Here is a 17998-nt window from a genome sequence, read left to right on the forward strand (position 1 = left end):
TACATCGATGGTACAGTGATGAAAACGCTCGCAAGGCATTGCGACGGAATTTCTTTTTTTATAGAGCTGAAAGTATTATTAATCGCATCGTGTTACGAAAGAAAATATCGTTCAAATAAAACAGGGAAAGGGATCAAATATCGAAAGGATCAACGATTTACATTTAAGGGATTGTATTTCATTTCTAATACAACTTTTCGTAAGTACATATTCTTATACTTTATATACGTCGTTTGTTTCTCGCCGCAGATTTTAAAGTATTTTACGAGTCGATATTATCGATTTTTTTGAATGCCTTTCGCATGTATCGAGACATAAGCGGATAAAGGTATTAAGTAGCCTTACTTTTGTTATAGAAGATATAGATCGTCGTTATCATAACATATAGATCGTTTAAAAAAAGCAATTGAAATACTTTAAAAGCTTTAAAAGAAGACAAGTATTCGAAGCGTTGACCGTTAGAAACAATATAAAAGTTTCAATTAACACGTATATCGATGCATCGTCAATTCGAAAATGCCATCGTACTTACAATTTCTTCAAATATTCGATTAGATCGGAATTTTAAGAGCACCGCGCCATGTCCGATACATAGGTTCATGGTGGCTACCGTGGTAAATGTTATTCCCAGATATAGGTGGTATTTGCGATAGGACCGAGCTCGAGGGTTAAAACTACAGACGCGAGGCACCGAGCACGGAAACAAGTCTGCAGAAGGGCAAGTGTCGGTTCCATCGACGACGATATCGTGGTGGAAAGGGTAATAGCGGTATTGATTGCAGCGGAACTTGACCGCGCAAACTCTCTGTCTGCCCTCAATGAAATGACGTGCTTACATATGGAACCACGACGGACGGGACGACGATAAAAACCTGTGGATACCACACCTGGCTGACACCTGCCAGTTAAAACGGTGATGATGACATCGACCCTCTGCACCTGCACATGGCTACTGCTACCCTGCTGCGTTCTCGTCACCCTCTCTACTGGTGAACTGAATTTTTATCGAGGTGAGCATATCGTCCGTTCGCCCGAAAACACCGCACTTTTCGAGGGTAATGACACCACGGTGTAGCATTGCTCTCGATTCAAGGTTCACGATCTTTCGCTTCTTTTTATTACGTTTTCGTTATTGTCTTGCCATAGATTCGTCGAATAACGTAACAACGTTCGAGTAAGATCCGAAGAGACGATACCTTGCAAGATAGCACGAATGTCATCGTCACGACGCAATCGATAGTTTTCGCGTTGTTTTTTCTTTCAATTTTCTGCCACACTCTAGTCCCATTTCTTATCAATTTGTCATCTGTTTTTCATGTTCGAGCGAAAGTTTGAAATTTCAAGTTTTATAAGGAATGTTTGGGTTCGTTCAAAGTTTGCATATGCTTTCGTGTGGACGACCTCAACGTTAAACAGTTGTTGCTCGTTCCTCTTTAATTTGGATTTAATTTTTCTTTCGGAACACGGTTCCATCGAATAATTTACCCGTTCATCTTTTTGAATATACGATTTATTTAGAAACAAGAAATCTAGTTAGACGATATACGTGTACTTGGACGTACGTACGTATGTACGACAAAGAGGATTCGTCTTGTAGACGACTATACGGTCCGCGTGCCATAGTTTCCAACGGAATAGAAATATGTTTATCAAAGTTGCAGCAATGAACGCGTCACGCCGTGCGTTAAACGACGTGGCTGTTAACCGCAGAAACTTCCTGTACAAGTTCCTACGATATCATTAGGAAGTAAACCGATAACTGTGAGCGTTGTATAGTTTGTTGAAACGTCGTTTCGCTCGAGTTTATTACATTTAATAAGTAATAAAAATAGCTGCGAAATCAAACACCGGGACCTACTAACTAAGACGCAACAAGTTGCACGTAGGAAAATGAATTTCTACGTGATTGGATAGAAACAATAACGCGATCATTTTTCCAGATGAAATCGCTTTTAGGCAATTGATGAAGTACCTCGAGGGGCAGAGAACGCATTTTCTCTCGCTGTTGGCGAATCAAGCTCGCAAGAAGCATCATTTGGGCTTGGATCGCCAAAAGGAGAGGGATATTCTGGAAGCGTTGATCAACAAAGGCAGCTTGGCGGATATTCAAAGAAAGGAGAAAGCAAAAGGATGGAACTATCGGCAAACGCGATACAACAAGCCGTTCAACGAATTACCGCAAGAAAGGATGCATTATTTTCCGTTGTACGAGTTGAACCCGCTCGAAAGTTCTTTGGAGTATCCAAACTTTAAGTTGCCTTATCTTCCCCGTGAAATGAATGGCGAAGATACGAATGTTCAAGACGATGACTACGGATACGACGAGACCAACTTGGACAGGGGAATGAAGGAGGAACCGTTGGAATTTCACGGAAGTTACGGTAGTGGATCGATCAACGAGAACGGCAGAAATGATATACAGATACAAAAGCTGGAAGCGACCACTCCGGATTTCACTTTCGACTCGAATTTACGCGATAGACAACCGCTGTTCGCTGTAAAGCCCAATGATCCCAGATATTATCAGGATGCTCCTTTTTTCTTAGGTACGTCAAACTTAATAAATATACATATTTTACTAATTTCTTTTCATACTCGTATAATATTTTGCAAATTTTCCTATTTCTCTTTGTTATCCACCGTATCCCTTGTGATTAACAGATAACAAAGATAACTCGGATTTTGAGCAATCGATGAGAAATAATACGAAGTGGGAACGAGAGAATACAGCGATCGGAACAGGACACGTGATGCAACAGGAGAAGGCGAGAAACACGGAGTCGAAATTTAAGGATACGTCGGTGATCGTGATACCGGAGTTGGAACGACGTATGGAGTATAACCCGATGTTCGTACCTGTAAACCAGGATTTGAATAACGATATATATTTTATCGGTAAGTCGATGGATTCTCTTTATCGCTTGGAATTATGCGAAATGCCAAACTTGCCCCGTTTCCTTCTAGCTATCGTTGCTGGCTGCAGCGCAGCGGCGATGTTTGCTCTCGTATTAATCGCTTTGACATGGTGCAGGTAGTATAATAAATAATATTTCACGTTAATAAACGATCGTACAAATGATTTCGTAAACTGTTTACTTAACGTTATCGTTTGATTTTTAAATAAAAAAAAATCAGGTTAAAACGGGGTGCTAAAGCGGCTGCTGATATAGAATATCCAGCTTACGGTGTAACTGGTCCAAATAAAGAGATATCACCATCCGGAGACCAAAGACTCGCGCAGTCTGCCCAGATGTATCACTTCCAACATCAGAAACAACAAATCATCGCTATGGAAAAGTAAGTCATTTAAATAACGCATTTGAAGCAACGACTATCCTTGTTTCGTGTTTTCGATTTATTGCGATCTTTAAAAGAAAATGGGTATAGGAAATGCTCGGTGAGAATTTTTGTCCAACTTTTGCAAGTGTCAAAGCGGTTTTTAAAAGTTTTATTCTAATTAGAGAGAGAGTATTGTTTGGATAATGATTTGTGTAGTCGTGTTTCTGCAACCAGAGACCCAGGCTCTGTATCCGAAGCAGAGAGCGAGGAGGAAAACGAGGAAGGAGACTACACTGTTTACGAATGCCCAGGACTGGCTTCTGTAAGTTACACTTATACTCAGTTAGATCGCCAGAATCAGAAGTATAACGATGTTACATCGCCAATGTGTTTTTGTTAAGACTGGTGAAATGGAAGTGAAGAATCCGTTATTCCATGACGATCCAACACCGGCGACACCAGCACGAACTAACAAAGAAGAGGACCATATATAGTTTGACTAAATTCCAAATATATTTGATTTAAGTATTTTTTCTGGTGCTTAGCTCACTGTTAACGTACCATATCGGAAACATTTATCTATATATCGAATGTACGCAACTTTAACATTTGTACGACGCGGGAAGTCGAGATAGAAAATTAACCAAAAGATCTGACACGAGACCATTTTTGCGGTTTGTGAAAGAGTTTACCACGTGAAACGATGGACATTCTACGTCGTTAAAAACTATCGTGTTTATTTGAAAACACATATTTTTTAACTCCATGATGTACTATAGTTTGTACTTTCATAGCAAGTACGGTTAGCCATATGATTGACATTATTTTTCTACTCACCGTTAGACTTGCAACATAGAGTACGGATTGGAGATTACATACTACGTATAACATCTAATATCACTTTATACCTGATTATAATTTTTCAATATAGTAATAACGTTTATCGCATGTTTTCGCCAACTCTTTCTTTCTCCACGTATCGATAACCACTGTTCGTCCACCGAAGAAATTTATTATTCCTCTATAATTTAAAAGTGTCTGGTAATAACTTAAAAGTAGATATACGTTCCTAAATCAGAATTTCGGTTCAGGCTTATGGAATTATCGTGGCTGTTGATGGTACGTTTGGGATTCAGTTGTTAACAACAACGTTCGTAAAAATATATACATATATACATACATACGTACATACATACATACATACATATAACGTGTAACTACATTAAGTTTGATATTTTCTCAAGGCAAAAAAAAATATTTAACGTTACAATAATCGAAAGAAATTCGTGTATCGTAGTACACAGAAAGTTTATTTTACTTCATGTTTATTGTAATTCATGACTCGAAGTATAAAAGTATGTAACATTTTCTGTTAACATAGTTGTACCAACGTTTAGCACATTTCGTGCGCGCGCGCGCGCGTATAAAGTAACGACGAAAATGATAGAACAACTTGCATTTTGCATGTGCTGTTGCTTTTGGCATTACTCCTGTGATTTATATCACCTAAATGAAAATTCTGTACATATATTATATATTTGTTACGAAGAAGTCGTTCCTTTAATATTGGCTATTATACAATGCTCTATATATATATACACATATATAATTTATTGGCTTGAAGCAGTGATAATACGTATTTTATTTTTCTATGATACCTATAATACTGTTGATCTTAAAACAGTTTTAAGATAAAAGAGCCTATTATCGTACCCAACACAAGATATAGAAATGACTATTTATTTTGGCAAATTTTAAGCACTACGTGTAATTAGCGCCGACTATGTAATTTTACTCAGAGTTACTATTTACATCCCCGTTACATGTATATGTATCATATAATACAAGAAAAGACGAAACATCTCCTACAGATTCGTCCGTTTAATGACATTCGATCGTAGATCGAAAATTAATTAACGCAACAGCATGAATTTATCGTTAGCCTTTCAATGCCTTTACAGCACTGCATCGTCGACTATGTAAATTCGTTAAATTTTATAGAAAGGACACTATGAAAGGACAATCTGTGTACAAATAGACTATTATATAGTGATTTGTAGCGTGATTGTACGTATTGTGAGCTGTAGCATAGAAATGCAATGAAAACATTGCGATTCATGTTCGCGATATGTTTCGTATATTATATCGTTATCATTATTATTTTTGTCCTTCCATTAATTAAAAAGGTGGTGTAAAATACAAATAACAAATGATGTATTATTATTTTACTAAATAAATTGTTTATTTTATAAGGAATTGCCAATTTTTTCTTCGATGCGCGAAAGAAATAAAAATAACGATTTACGCAATATGTCAAATTACGAGGAGTAAAGAATTGTTTCAGAGAATAGAATAAAGTAACGGATAAATCGTTATCAAATGATAATCGAATGTTTAGAAAAATATGTACATTTATTCATACGTTTATGTACAAGTTTCACGCGATTACAAGTGTCGCGAAAATAAGTCGCGCAGAAAATATGATACGAATATTTGCATATAGTAGATTTTCGTGCTATCTTGAAACTTGAGATACGAAACTTTGCGGTATAATAAATACTATAAGCGACATAGGCTAATACGTTCGGCTAATTAATAGCTACCTTTGATAAAACATCGTTACCTTTTACGTCATATAAAGCTCCATTTCGTTTCTACGAATATAAAAATTAGAATTTTCTATCGCTTACGTAAAGAAATTATTGGAATTAGTTGAATAAGTAGTTTATTATACGCGAAAACGATACAAAAGAATTATTCGTTCATTGTACTTTTCGTATTTTATAAAAAACAATTTGCGAACTCGTGATCTGAAATTTTCTTTCTATTTTTCAGAAAAACGTTCTCTTACCTTTGAGGTATCGAGGTAACACATCAAATAGACATGAAAAATATGCGCCGTTCACAGTGATTATGTACAAATCTTGCGATCGATGCATATTTTAGATTTTAGAGACTAAGAAAACGTTCACGATGTTAAGTTTGAATTCGCAACGTAATTGTCCTAAAACGCCGCAGTTACATATACACGCACACGTGTGTATACATACATGTATGTACTTACTCGCAAGTACTTGGGACGCAGAAGCCGTAAAGCGTAAAGTGTACACGTAGTGTCACAACGATAGATCACTTCTCATCTTGATGATAAGACGCATTAAACGCTCCAGTTTCTTGGCTCATATGAATGGTTTCTTCGGTAATTTCGTCTTCGTCTACGTACTTGTAAAATTTCGCCATTACAGCGAAAATAATTATATCGATGAACATCAATCCCGCGAACAAAAGGAATTCATAAACCTAAACAACAAGAACAAAGAATATATTACGTTGGATATTGGAAAGAATTTTAGTAGGTATCGAGGTTAAAGTAATGTAACTTTTCGAGAAGTTTAACGTTGTGCACGTTGAATAATGCATGATTCGTAGTGACCGTAACGCAAAAGCGATTGGGTAATCACGACTGTCGCCGATCTGGCCTCGAATCGTTTAAAAAAACTCTAGTATCGAGTACATGTACGTTTGTTTTTACCAAGGACCGGTGCATAGGCGCATTTAAAGATAAAATTATGTCAACTCGTACTTGCCTGACGATCGAAAATCGAGATTTCCGCCACAATGACTACGATGAGATTACCAAAAGCTACTGTCAATAGCCAAGAAGCCTGTAGAAGAGACTTCATACTGGCAGGGGCTTGCGTGAATGCAAATTCTAAGCCGGTCACCGAGAACATGACTTCACCCATCGTGATAATAACATATTGAGGAATCAACCACAATATATGCATGGAATTTGGTTCGGTTACAGTTACGACGTTAGCCATTGCTTCTTCTCCGATAACAGATCCGACCACCGTATAAACTCCGCCAAGTCTCAGACGTACGTCTTTTTTTACTAATATACCATTCAAATAAATATCGTATGTGTCAGGTTTGAGTTCAGCTAGACTGGTTTCCTGAAGCGAAATACTGTTTATCTTGAATTCAAAGACTGTCGCGTCGCCCTTCGTAAATTTCAGAGATACAGGCTCCCGTGATGAATTTACGTAGACGAGTCCACGTATCAAAGGTGCGCCAGAGATCGATTTATCCACCGAATCCGTGTAACGATAAAGTTCATTTTGCTGCGTTACAACGTAAGAAGTCGCACTGTCTTCGGGTAACAGGATCGTTCCTAAAAATACACACGATCGTTAAATATCGTTAAATATCGTTAAATAAATCATACGAAAGAACTTTGATATACCAGCCGATTCATTGAATTTCGTGATATCGGCTCTATTGCATTTTGAAAAATCTGCCGTATAACTCCATTTTGCTTCGCCATTCGCTTTGACATATTTGTCCTCCCACATGTTCATACTTTCGAGGACAAAAGATAATTCAGGATTATGCGTCGTTATAGTTACGTTACAATCCAGAGTATTGAAAAGGCGCAATTGTGCGAAATTTTTCGAAGGCAAAACCGGAAACGTTTTCTGCAAGTAAAAAGAAAGTAAAAATAGATTGTTCAACGTGAATTAAGATATTTCTCGTAAAATTATTTGAACGTAGCTAGAGATACTATGGTATTTTGTATGCCGTAATGGGGCATTGTAGGTCGTGCTGCTTATTTTTAATTTAACCACGTACCTCGAGCTGATATTGAACCAGGGCCGCTACTACGAACGACAAAGAAGCTAAGAAACCGCCGATAGACAAGATTCTCAGCGGAGTTCGTAAGCCGATCTTCCTCATAAGAGGATAGAGACAAGTCTCGAACAAAGGTATGAAGGCGAGCACCAAAAAAGGATTGAACACTTGCATCTGATCTGGTTGAAGCAGGAAATTTCCGATTTCGCCGTCCATTCGGGTCGCTTGAAACGTCCATCGAGAGCCTTGCTGATCGAAAAGCGCCCAAAATATCGGTATCGGAATAAACAATTTCATCACCTGCAGAGCCGCTTTAATATCGTTTATCAGTGATTTCTCGTACTTGTCATCCGCATACTCGAGCCAATTCTCCCTTTTCTCATTCTTTGACGTAAACTTTTTGTAGATAGCGTACTGAAATTTCAAACACGAATCTCACGTATTCGTTGTCGCAATATGGGAAAATCTGAATTATGCTTGAATTAGTCGGTCCTAAATAGAGACATGGTTAAACTTACAGAAATGCACTTGGAAACATTCAAAACGACGTTGCCCGTCGGCTTGATTATTCTGTACAAAGGTTTCCCAAGGAGGAATATCACTGAAAAAGAAGATTCGCGATGATTTAACAGTTTCTTGGCGGTTTTAAGATCGTTCACATTTTCGAACTGTATGCGACTGTTCTCGGAACTTACCGACGGATAACGTCATAAGAACGGCTGGCACAAAAAATGCCAGAGAATAACAGGTATTTTCGCCGAAACACGTGACATCGCTACGAAGCAGGGGCGTGAGGAAGCTCGAGATCAGAGATCCAAAGTTGATAGAAAAGTAAAACAGGGAGAAGAATGTGGACAAGTATCGTTCCTGTAGCGGTAGTATGAATTGATCGCCGCCGAATGCAGCCACGCAAGGTTTTATACCGCCTGTGCCAAGGGCTATAAGGAGTAGACCAAGCAATGAAAATTCTCTGCAAAGTTACACGTTTGACAAACGTAATTAGACCTCGATCGATGTTTCACATAGTACTTATTTAACTTGCTACTTATTTAAAACAGAGAAAACCTCGAATATTAAGATAACATAGATGATAATCTACGCACGAGACAAATACAACGATTTAATCGTTGACGACAACTTTGGCAAACGATCGAACCGTTCGAACAATTAATTAATCAGAGATTAAGACATTAAAACATAAAAACATTAAAGAAAATATTAATCTTACCTGGCAGGTATACCTAACGGGGGCGCAGCGCTTAGAGATAGCAGAAGTTGGCCTAGAGCATAAATGATACTCAAGTATAAGATGGTGTGAAATTTTCCCATTAAGGAATCCGCCAGCATCGCTCCGAATATAGGGAAAAAGTATACGAACATCGTGAACACATGGTATATGACGGTAGATGTGTTATCGTCGTATTTTAATTGGTTCCTTAGATAAAGCGTCAGTACAGCTAAATAAAACAATTACTTTAATATTACGCGATATTTACGAATTAAACAAAAACTTTATCGCTATTACGTTTCTACGTACTACGCATTCCATAGAAAGAGAATCTCTCGCAGAATTCATTGGACACGATAAAAAATATCGACTTGGGATACGTCATCTTCTGCAAAATTACAAAAAAATTATATTATAAAATCTGATCTGTGCGAATCGAGTTGGAAGAACCAGATATGAAACGAATGCTAGTAGCACGTTTCGCATGACTCGATTAATTTCGTTATCATTACTGCTGATTGAAAGGAATTATCCTTGTTGTAAATACAATACATTGTGTCGTAAAATGCGAAGGCCATCCACGATTCGCAGAATTATATACAGCAATTTACGCCATCGGTGCTATTTCGCTTAAATTTAATCGCTGCCGTTCAATGACCAGTTTCACCGGTAACAGATACATTGTTTTGTTACATATGAGTTCCGTACCAACCGTATAATCAAGTATGTAAAATGTAAATTCTTATTAAAAAATATATTAAATTAAAAATATACTAAAAATAGCTGCAAAGCGGATGTTTTTTTTTTCTTTTTTTTTTTTTTACTTATTGAAAAGCTTGCTTTACTGGATCTCACCGAGTTTTAGCAGGACAATTGGAAGTGATAAGAAGTTAACTACTTTTTTAATGAATTGCGACTTCAAATTAGACGCGATGAACGACTCGCGCTTAGATTAGATTTATCGTTATCCTTTTACAAAGAAAAAGAATAGAAAAGCTAACTTAATCGATTGGCAAAAAAAAAAAAAAAAACAGTACATTCGATAATGAAAATAAATGTTACGCTAATAACAATGACTCAGTCAATTTAATTTTCATTAATCGCGCTAGTTTACGCGCTACGTAAGATAAAGGAAATTCTTGAAGATTTGTGTCATTACGATAACGTTGATAGAAGGACCGCGAATTCTCAATTGCAAAAATACGTGTTCCATATACACGTAGTCGCGCTAGTAGTATCGCTTATTTGTACTCGTTGTTGAATAACCGATAACATCTATTACTATTTTTATTACTCGTAATATATTATGCATCGGAAACATATTATGCATATAGCTGATAAAAATGTTGTAGTAAACTATATAAATCTTTCTACGTTGTTTCCTTATATTAACGATTTCTTTTCCATGTACTATTAATGAAAAGAGCAAGTTTCTTTTTCACAAGGTTACAAAAGGTTACATATGGTTTAATACTAGTGCGAAAAATATCGCGAGAGCGATCCAAGTAAAACTGGAATTTATTCAGCGATCGATATGTTGCTTCGTCGTCAAATTTCTATCAATTCCAGTCAACTCGTTAAAAAACTATATCTTCTATATATAAATCCTCGTAATCTTGTCGAAATAAAATAAGCAAAATTCACGTAAAATTTCTACCTTCGCTTTCTCCTCCTTTTCGGTAGTCATCGTGATGGTCGAGTTAATGATCTACGTTAACTACGTGAATTCTGCTAAAATTTGAACGAGACACTCGAGTATGTTTTACGCTCAAATAGCATATTGAGACACGTTACATGACAGCCAAAGAATTCTGGAAAGAAGTATCGATCGAAAACACCTTTCCATTCGCGAGGAACACGAATCACAGTGTATAGATCACCAGTGAACCGTGATACCTAGATCGATATTTCTCCGCACGATCAACGTACGACGCGGTTGGTAGTTGAAGCTGCACTGTTGATTTTGTCGCGTATCTACAATATGTAGGCACTACGATTAAGTCCGACGATGGCATTGACGAACATTGTTAGGTAGTGGTATACTCGCCGTCTCGCATACTTGGAACAATGTGAAAGTCTTCTCTTGATGCACGGTTAACATCTTAAGCTACACCTTAACGGTATCGCGTACAAATAACATCTACAACGAAACGCTGCAATAATACAATTATTCTCGCCAACTTACAGTTAAGAATAGTAACAGAAAACATCGTAAGAGGAATAATAGCAAGCACGACGTACCCAATTTTTTATTATCATCGAGCATTAAACGGCTACGTTGTCAACTAATTATATATGATATAAAACATTGATTTATTAAAACATTTATCCACTATTACGCATCGGTAAGGTATCATTAATTGGGTAGATTAAATGCTTAATCTTCTATATCGTATCGTAAAGTAAAAGAAGCTTTTCGTGTAGTACGTCAAACTAAAGAACGCGCAACAACAATATCGGCGCAAAAACAGCGTAAGACCATTTTTTCCAACGTCTGGTTTTCATTCTTCGAGATAAACAGTAAATAAAAAACGATCTATAGGTTTAAACGTAAATTTAATTATCAAGTCAAGTGATATCTCGGCCGAGAAATAATTGTACACTTTTTCTACTTTAAGCGATAACAACGAGTTTCTTAGGAATTTAAGTCAGAGCAATACTTAAATTAACGGAAGACAAACGTTTCAATACAAAAGAAAAGTGAAATCTGATCTCGATTTCTGTTTAAGATACCATGACATTATTTCACTAAACTGGTCCATTTTGCAGAGGCGTGTCTTACGATATTGGATCTCGCGATGCGTTTACTTTAAAGTCACAATCCCCGTCATTGACCGACATTATGCCAAGTTCTTTTCTTCGAATAAAGTACTGGTAAGTAACGGTTAAACGTAATGTTTTGCCACAAAGGAATTTTAATTCTCTGTGATATCCTTCCCTATATGTATAAAGTTCAATTAACTCGGTGAAAGTATTCGCAGTTGGGCAAGTGTACATAATTTACGCGCAGATTATTCTTAGTCCTTGCCGATTTTATTACTTAAGTGATTTTTCGCATTGCCGGTGAAACAGAACACGAAGCACGGTTTCCGAAGAACGGGTTTATCGCTTAAGGAAATTCCCACCTAAACTTGCGTTTCCGTTTTTCGATGTTGCGCAACGGTGATCACTGGTACTCCACGCGAGTGAAAGCGAAATAATAATAATCGATCGACACAATATACGTCGTCGGAATTTGAATATAACCTGCTGGTTAATTAAGACGAATTATATAATCTATCGTTAGGACCATTGAGCGATCAAACATCTAATTTATAATAAACGAATTGTAATTTGACAAAAGTAATTACGTATTAATCTCGAATTATACATAGTTATGGTCTACTAAATACCGACGATTTGTTATGGGTATAAATCAGTGATTCGTAACGATATTCAATTCATATCGTTAATTCATCTATATATAGTATATCAAATAGGAAGATGATACTTTTATCGTTTCTCGATGTCGATAAGCAACAACATTCGATATTTACCTTTTGATTTTCCTCCGTGCTACTCTCATTGTCCGGATAATCTGAAAACCATAAATGGTGGGACGAAATAAAGTTGATAACACTCGTACGACACAATTACACGTTTCTACTACTACCCATCCCGATTTCAGCGTACCATCATTCACGCGCATTTCTAGCTGTATCCATTTATTTTTCCCAGCAAAAATTATCCTATTACCGATATTTCTTTTTCCATTTCATCTACTCTCTTTCAATTTCAATAATCTGATAGCGTAATTCCATTTACAGTTACTCGTTTTATAACACGTCGTCCTTCGTGTGTAGAAATGGAGTTTCTACCACTGCGGACGACGCTTCTTGAAGATAGCATTTTTTAATACGATGATGCAACAACTTTATACGTAAATAATGTTCACACTTTGACGCACATTGAATTTAATTAAACAAGCAGAAAGGATCGAAGGATCGCCTTCAGAGAGAATCGATCATCCACTTGTTAACATTTTGCGTTACGACAATTTAACGAGATTTAAATATTGGTTATTATTAGCATATGGCGAACAACCGCAATGAAATATAATCTGTTATACCAATCTGTTATATTAATATTTAAGGGCCGCTGTAGTAATTTATCGTTCTCGAATTGGGTCACGCTTTAATCAAACATTCAACCAAATCGAAAGTAAAACGATTTGACCTAGGCTGCCCTGTCAAATATCGCATTACGGCTTGTCAATTGTTTCATAATTCTGAGGAAAATATAACAACATATGCAACATGTTTAATTCAAGGTGGAGAAATTTAATTCATGATCAAATTCATGATGAAACTTTATCATCATATTCTCTACATATTCATGCAATATAATCAAACAACACTCGAGTCAGTTTTTAATTAGACGGCATACTTGAGTTATCGAAGTTTAAATTGCTTCGATATGTACAAGTTCGATATATTTTTTTACTATTTAGTTGATCGGTGCAGAAACATTTAGACGTTAAAATTAAACTACTGTCATTCCAAAAATGAATTTAGATTAAAACAAATCTAGGACAATTTACATTTTTGTAATTTTCTTTTCCTTTTTTTCGGAAAAAAACTTCAAGCCAATTGTATTTAGCAATTTATGGAAATATCGAAGATAAACAAATAGATTTTTAAAATGCAAACCTAATACCTTGTATCTCCTTGATAGAGCGTTTCCTCTCGCCCATGTCTGCTTCGCGATTTCTCAAAGCGAACCTATTCCTACGATCTTAACTGCAATACTGATCCGCTTTTCCAATTCCATTATCTCCTTGCGACTATCTGGCCTTATCAATCAAAATATACACGCTAATGATTAATTCTGGAAGCATTTATCATGTTCGATAGAATCGAAATTTTTTAAGATAAAAATGTGCTTTATAAATTTCACTAATTAGATTCTTCGTGTCTAGAAAAAAGACGCGATAAAGTACGGATAGTAATGAATATGATACAACGTATAAATGATTTATTTACTATTTAATCAAAATATTTAATGACGTATAAGTTGATTGCTGATTCATTGAGATAATTTGGAATCTCATTGTAGATAACAAGAAATATCGTAGGATCAAAGCGCGCAACTGAAAAGTGACCGCTTCAAAGCTGTAATATATTATACCTATAATCATTGTATATCATTATGTATTAACATGTACCTAAGCTTGTCGATCTGTTCTCTTCCCCGCGGGGATTTTGTACGTTAATTGTACGTTATCAGGAATATTTTATTTGCAGATAAGCGTAAATTACCTTCTGATAGAAATCGTTCGAAAAATAATGGAGATGTGTTCAACTCATGAAGCGCGATGCAATGTGCCTAAATAAAATCCGAAAACATAATCAATTATAATTTGAGATTTTTCATTTTTTATTTTAATTACAATTATAATATCTTGTTACGTCATGTTGTATAACAAAATTCATTATGCGAAATAAGTTAGTTTGTTCGATATATAACCGATTTATAATTTATTAATGTTACATACGATTTTATAAGATTTAATAAATCCATAATCTCGCATTATTTGTTTTTTCTTACGATTAATTTAATCACATTTCATTCAAACTGTGAACCTCGAAATTTGCCGCATTGGAAAAGCGAGTTTGCTTGTGTGACCGAATGAAAGGTTCGATCCAGCTCTATGGTGATTTATAATAATGATTAATCGTATATCGTGAAATCATCAAATTTCAGGCAAATAAAACCATAATATGCATCGATACTGTGATACATTTACATTAATTGCAAGTGACTATTGTCATGTTGCGCGATGCTTGTGGAAAGTAACGGTATACTTCTGAAGCTTTCACATCGTACGCCATCGAATTTCTGATTCTGGATTCTGGATCCACAGTTTTACAGGAGAGGCTCGTCGCTACATACAAAGACGAGTTACTGTACTTAGTTCACATTATGGGGTTCGATGTGAACCGCTTTCAGGGCGAAGTTGATGAGGAACTTGTTTGTCCGATATGCTCCGGTGTTTTGGAGGATCCTGTCCAGGTATTATTTCTGTTTCGTTCGTTTACGATACAATGCTTCCAATAAGCAAACTTTTGCGTTTACGGAAAACTAACCTAACATTTCTGTCGTCTTTCTTTCATCTTTTTCATAATTATTCTCCTTTCTATTGTTTAGTACGACCATTTCATGATCGTTTTCATACACCGTATTATTTACAACGATCGGGTAAATGGAAAGTATTCGTTAAAGTTTGATATTAATTTTACAATATCAGCAGTCACTTGTATTTATTATAATTTTCGTTCTGTCAAAGTGTTTATAACTGTTACCAGTTTCGGATCGCTTCCGTTTTTCCTTTAACGAATAAGATTAACATATATAATCATATTTTGTAAATTTTTGCAAGTGTTTAGGACATTATTTAGTATTCATTATATATTTTTATACTAAGTACTAAGTCTTATAAAGTGTGTAGTTTGGCTTAAAGACTGGTAGGTGAGCAATATGTTGCAGGCACCTGTATGTGAACATGCCTTTTGTCGTACATGCATTAATGAATGGATAAATAGACAGCCTACCTGTCCTTTGGATCGTACACCAATTACATCTGCTCAGCTTAGAGCAGTTCCAAGAATTCTTCGGAATCTGTTGGCCCGCCTTTGTATTAGTTGTGATAACATTATGTACGGATGTCAAGTAATAGTTAAGCTTGATAGTTTAGTGTCACACTTGGAGCAATGTGAATATAATCCCAAGAGACCGATGCTTTGTGAACAAGGATGTAGTCTTATTATTCCTAAAAATGAGCTAAAAGATCATAATTGTGTGAGAGAACTCAGAAACATTATACATTCGCAACAACAAAAGCTTGCTGATATGAAACGTGAATTAGGTGAACAACAACTTCAAATAAATGAACACAAAAGGGAAATACATCTTTTGAAAGACTTTATGAGAGCATTGAGAGTTTCAAATCCAGCAATGCGTGCCATCGCTGATCAAATGGAAAGAGACGAAGTTGTAAGATGGTCTGCTACCCTTCCTAGAGCAAGAGTAACAAGATGGGGAGGAATGATTTCCACCCCGGATGAACTGTTGCAGGTACTGTAATCCATAAATTAATATTAATTAATTAATTCTGGTAAATGAATGAATCAACATTATTTTATAGACGATGATAAAGAGAACTTTATCAGAATATAATTGCCCGCCTCATGTAATCGACGAATTAATGGAAAATTGTCACGAAAGGAAGTGGCCTCCAGGCTTAAACTCCCTTGAAACCAGACAGAATTCCAGAAGGCAATATGACAATTATGTTTGTAAAAGAGTCCCTGGTAAACAAGCAGTTCTAGTTCTTTATTGTGATAATACTCATATGCCGGAAGACATGATGGTTGAACCTGGACTAGTGATGATTTTTGCACATGGCATAGAATAAAATCTCATACCAATGTACTGTGCATGCCCAGATAATTTGATGTTCATCTATTCTGTTGTTTGTTATATTCACTGTGACTAACTTTCAAGGTGCATGGAATATCTTCGTACTTATGTGCAAATATTGGAATATTTGCATAATTCATCTTACGATTACTGCGGGATATCTTTCAAAATGTACTGAAAAGAACAAACGACATGCCTTTTGTGATAAACAATTGTACAGACGCAATTGCCACATACAAAAATCTAATTGAATGTCTGGATCATTACACTGTGATATAATATTTCATTGAGAATGTTCCTGAAATTGCATGATAAATAGTAAATCATTTTTAGTTATTCTAAGTAATCTCATGTACATTTCTATAAAATCGATTCTTTGTTTAACATCCGATAAACCAACTATTTGTCAACTATTTCAGGGAATTTTTTACATATATAGAAGTCTTTAAGTGTTTTATGATAATGCTTTAGACAAGTAAGAAACAAAAAGTATAGAAATTATCGATATGGTAATTGCTACTATTAAGATCTAAATGTGTTCTAAAAGATTAATATCAAATGTCAGAATGAAGAATAATTTCTTCTTTTCTTTCAACATTATTTATATGATTTTAATAAAACATCTAAAAGTGCGTACGATGAAATAAACATGCTATACAACGATCGCTTAAATAAATTATTATACTCTGAGCGAACACGGTCGTATACATATATCGTTTACAACTTACAAGATAGGAATGCTATTTTCACAGAATAATTCACAGATAATAGTTTAAACTAACGGTATACGATACTTAACAGTTTCGAATTTCCTCAGTATTGTTCTCTTTTAAAATTGATTTTGTAATAACCAGTGTATGAAGAGCATTCGATCCCTTAGCTATTTTTAAATAAATGCGTAATAAAATTTTAGTTTCTTGTCTTTGCACAAATATTTACAAAATAATATAGTTTCTTAAATTACGTTATCTACCATCGAATGTAAGACCTTTGTATAACTCAGCTTCTCATCTCGATGCATTATTTATCTTCGATACAGCAAGAAATATTGCATATTTTACTTTGGACATTTAACGTGTCAATCACGAGTTATATTTACTTATATAAATTCTTTTTACCCTCTATTTACATAACACATTTTCCAATAGCCTAAAAAACTTACGATTTTAATACATTGAGTAATAATATAAGTCATTAACATATCCTTTAATAGTTTTGCAATAAAACTTTCGATTTCCATGGAACCTTTCTTTTTTACTTTTTATATGTTTAATCATTAAATCCGAACACTGGAAAAAAGAAAATATATTATAAAATAAGAATATAATATGCTGAAGTATCTTTACAATACATTAACGTTTTACACGGTCAACGCTCAATGGATTAAATGTTGAAAATCAT

At 35.5% G+C, this 17998-nt stretch overlaps 3 protein-coding genes across 8 annotated transcripts; 2 read left to right on the forward strand and 1 right to left on the reverse strand.

Annotated features, from left to right (window-relative positions):
• Positions 1–32: 32 nt before the first annotated feature.
• On the forward strand, positions 33–4516 carry LOC100645490. Of its 3 annotated transcripts, XM_048407568.1 has the most exons (8): positions 33–199; positions 632–1010; positions 1941–2546; positions 2662–2895; positions 2965–3031; positions 3136–3297; positions 3496–3601; positions 3681–4516. In XM_048407568.1, the coding sequence occupies exons 2-8, from the start codon at positions 917–919 to the stop codon at positions 3771–3773; spliced, it is 1362 nt and encodes a 453-aa protein (XP_048263525.1). In that variant the 5' UTR covers positions 33–199; positions 632–916; the 3' UTR covers positions 3774–4516. The 3 variants fall into 3 exon arrangements, with proteins under 3 accessions (XP_048263525.1, XP_003396489.1, XP_012166172.1); XM_003396441.4 differs by lacking the exon at positions 33–199 and having other exon boundaries at positions 547–1010; XM_012310782.3 differs by lacking the exon at positions 33–199 and having other exon boundaries at positions 547–1010; positions 3514–3601.
• On the reverse strand, positions 2660–13955 carry LOC100645679 (peptide transporter family 1). 2 transcript variants are annotated; one of them, XM_003396520.4, is made up of 10 exons: positions 13835–13955; positions 12676–12716; positions 9449–9527; positions 9140–9368; positions 8607–8881; positions 8430–8512; positions 7912–8325; positions 7526–7757; positions 6867–7453; positions 2660–6579 (listed from the first exon to the last, which is right to left on the reverse strand). In XM_003396520.4, exons 1-10 carry the CDS (start codon positions 13869–13871, stop codon positions 6409–6411), a joined length of 2148 nt encoding a protein of 715 aa, XP_003396568.2. In that variant the 5' UTR covers positions 13872–13955; the 3' UTR covers positions 2660–6408. The 2 variants fall into 2 exon arrangements, with proteins under 2 accessions (XP_003396568.2, XP_012166169.2); XM_012310779.3 differs by lacking the exons at positions 12676–12716; positions 13835–13955 and adding an exon at positions 10797–11108.
• An 875-nt stretch (positions 13956–14830) lies between these two features.
• Positions 14831–17509, forward strand: LOC100645911 (E3 ubiquitin-protein ligase NRDP1). 3 transcript variants are annotated; one of them, XM_012310789.3, is made up of 4 exons: positions 14831–15190; positions 15647–16252; positions 16323–16606; positions 16682–17509. In XM_012310789.3, the coding sequence occupies exons 1-3, from the start codon at positions 15101–15103 to the stop codon at positions 16590–16592; spliced, it is 966 nt and encodes a 321-aa protein (XP_012166179.1). In that variant the 5' UTR covers positions 14831–15100; the 3' UTR covers positions 16593–16606; positions 16682–17509. The 3 variants fall into 3 exon arrangements, with proteins under 3 accessions (XP_012166179.1, XP_012166176.1, XP_003396493.1); XM_012310786.3 differs by having other exon boundaries at positions 14832–15190; positions 16323–17509; XM_003396445.4 differs by having other exon boundaries at positions 14834–15190; positions 15665–16252; positions 16323–17509.
• Positions 17510–17998: the final 489 nt, after the last annotated feature.

This window comes from Bombus terrestris, chromosome 7 (genome assembly GCF_910591885.1).
Source record: "Bombus terrestris chromosome 7, iyBomTerr1.2, whole genome shotgun sequence".
Classification (NCBI taxonomy): Eukaryota; Metazoa; Arthropoda; class Insecta; order Hymenoptera; family Apidae; genus Bombus; species Bombus terrestris.

Bases quoted from the DNA above. Each gene is read 5' to 3' on its own strand.
- LOC100645679 (XM_003396520.4), bottom strand. From the start codon at position 13,871: ATGGGCGAGAGGAAACGCTCTATCAAGGAGATACAAG. The intron at 12,717-13,834 runs GTATTAGGTTTG...TATGGTTTTCAG, and splicing joins CTCTATCAAGGAGATACAAG to ATTATCCGGACAATGAGAGT. The intron at 7,454-7,525 runs GTATATCAAAGT...GTGTATTTTTAG, and splicing joins GAAATTCAATGAATCGGCTG to GAACGATCCTGTTACCCGAA.
- LOC100645911 (XM_012310789.3), top strand. From the start codon at position 15,101: ATGGGGTTCGATGTGAACCGCTTTCAGGGCGAAGTTGATGAGGAACTT. The intron at 15,191-15,646 runs GTATTATTTCTG...AAAGACTGGTAG, and splicing joins TTTTGGAGGATCCTGTCCAG to GTGAGCAATATGTTGCAGGC. The intron at 16,253-16,322 runs GTACTGTAATCC...ATTATTTTATAG, and splicing joins CCCCGGATGAACTGTTGCAG to ACGATGATAAAGAGAACTTT.
- LOC100645490 (XM_048407568.1), top strand. From the start codon at position 917: ATGATGACATCGACCCTCTGCACCTGCACATGGCTACTGCTACCCTGC. The intron at 2,547-2,661 runs GTACGTCAAACT...TGTGATTAACAG, and splicing joins GGATGCTCCTTTTTTCTTAG to ATAACAAAGATAACTCGGAT. The intron at 3,602-3,680 runs GTAAGTTACACT...GTTTTTGTTAAG, and splicing joins AATGCCCAGGACTGGCTTCT to ACTGGTGAAATGGAAGTGAA.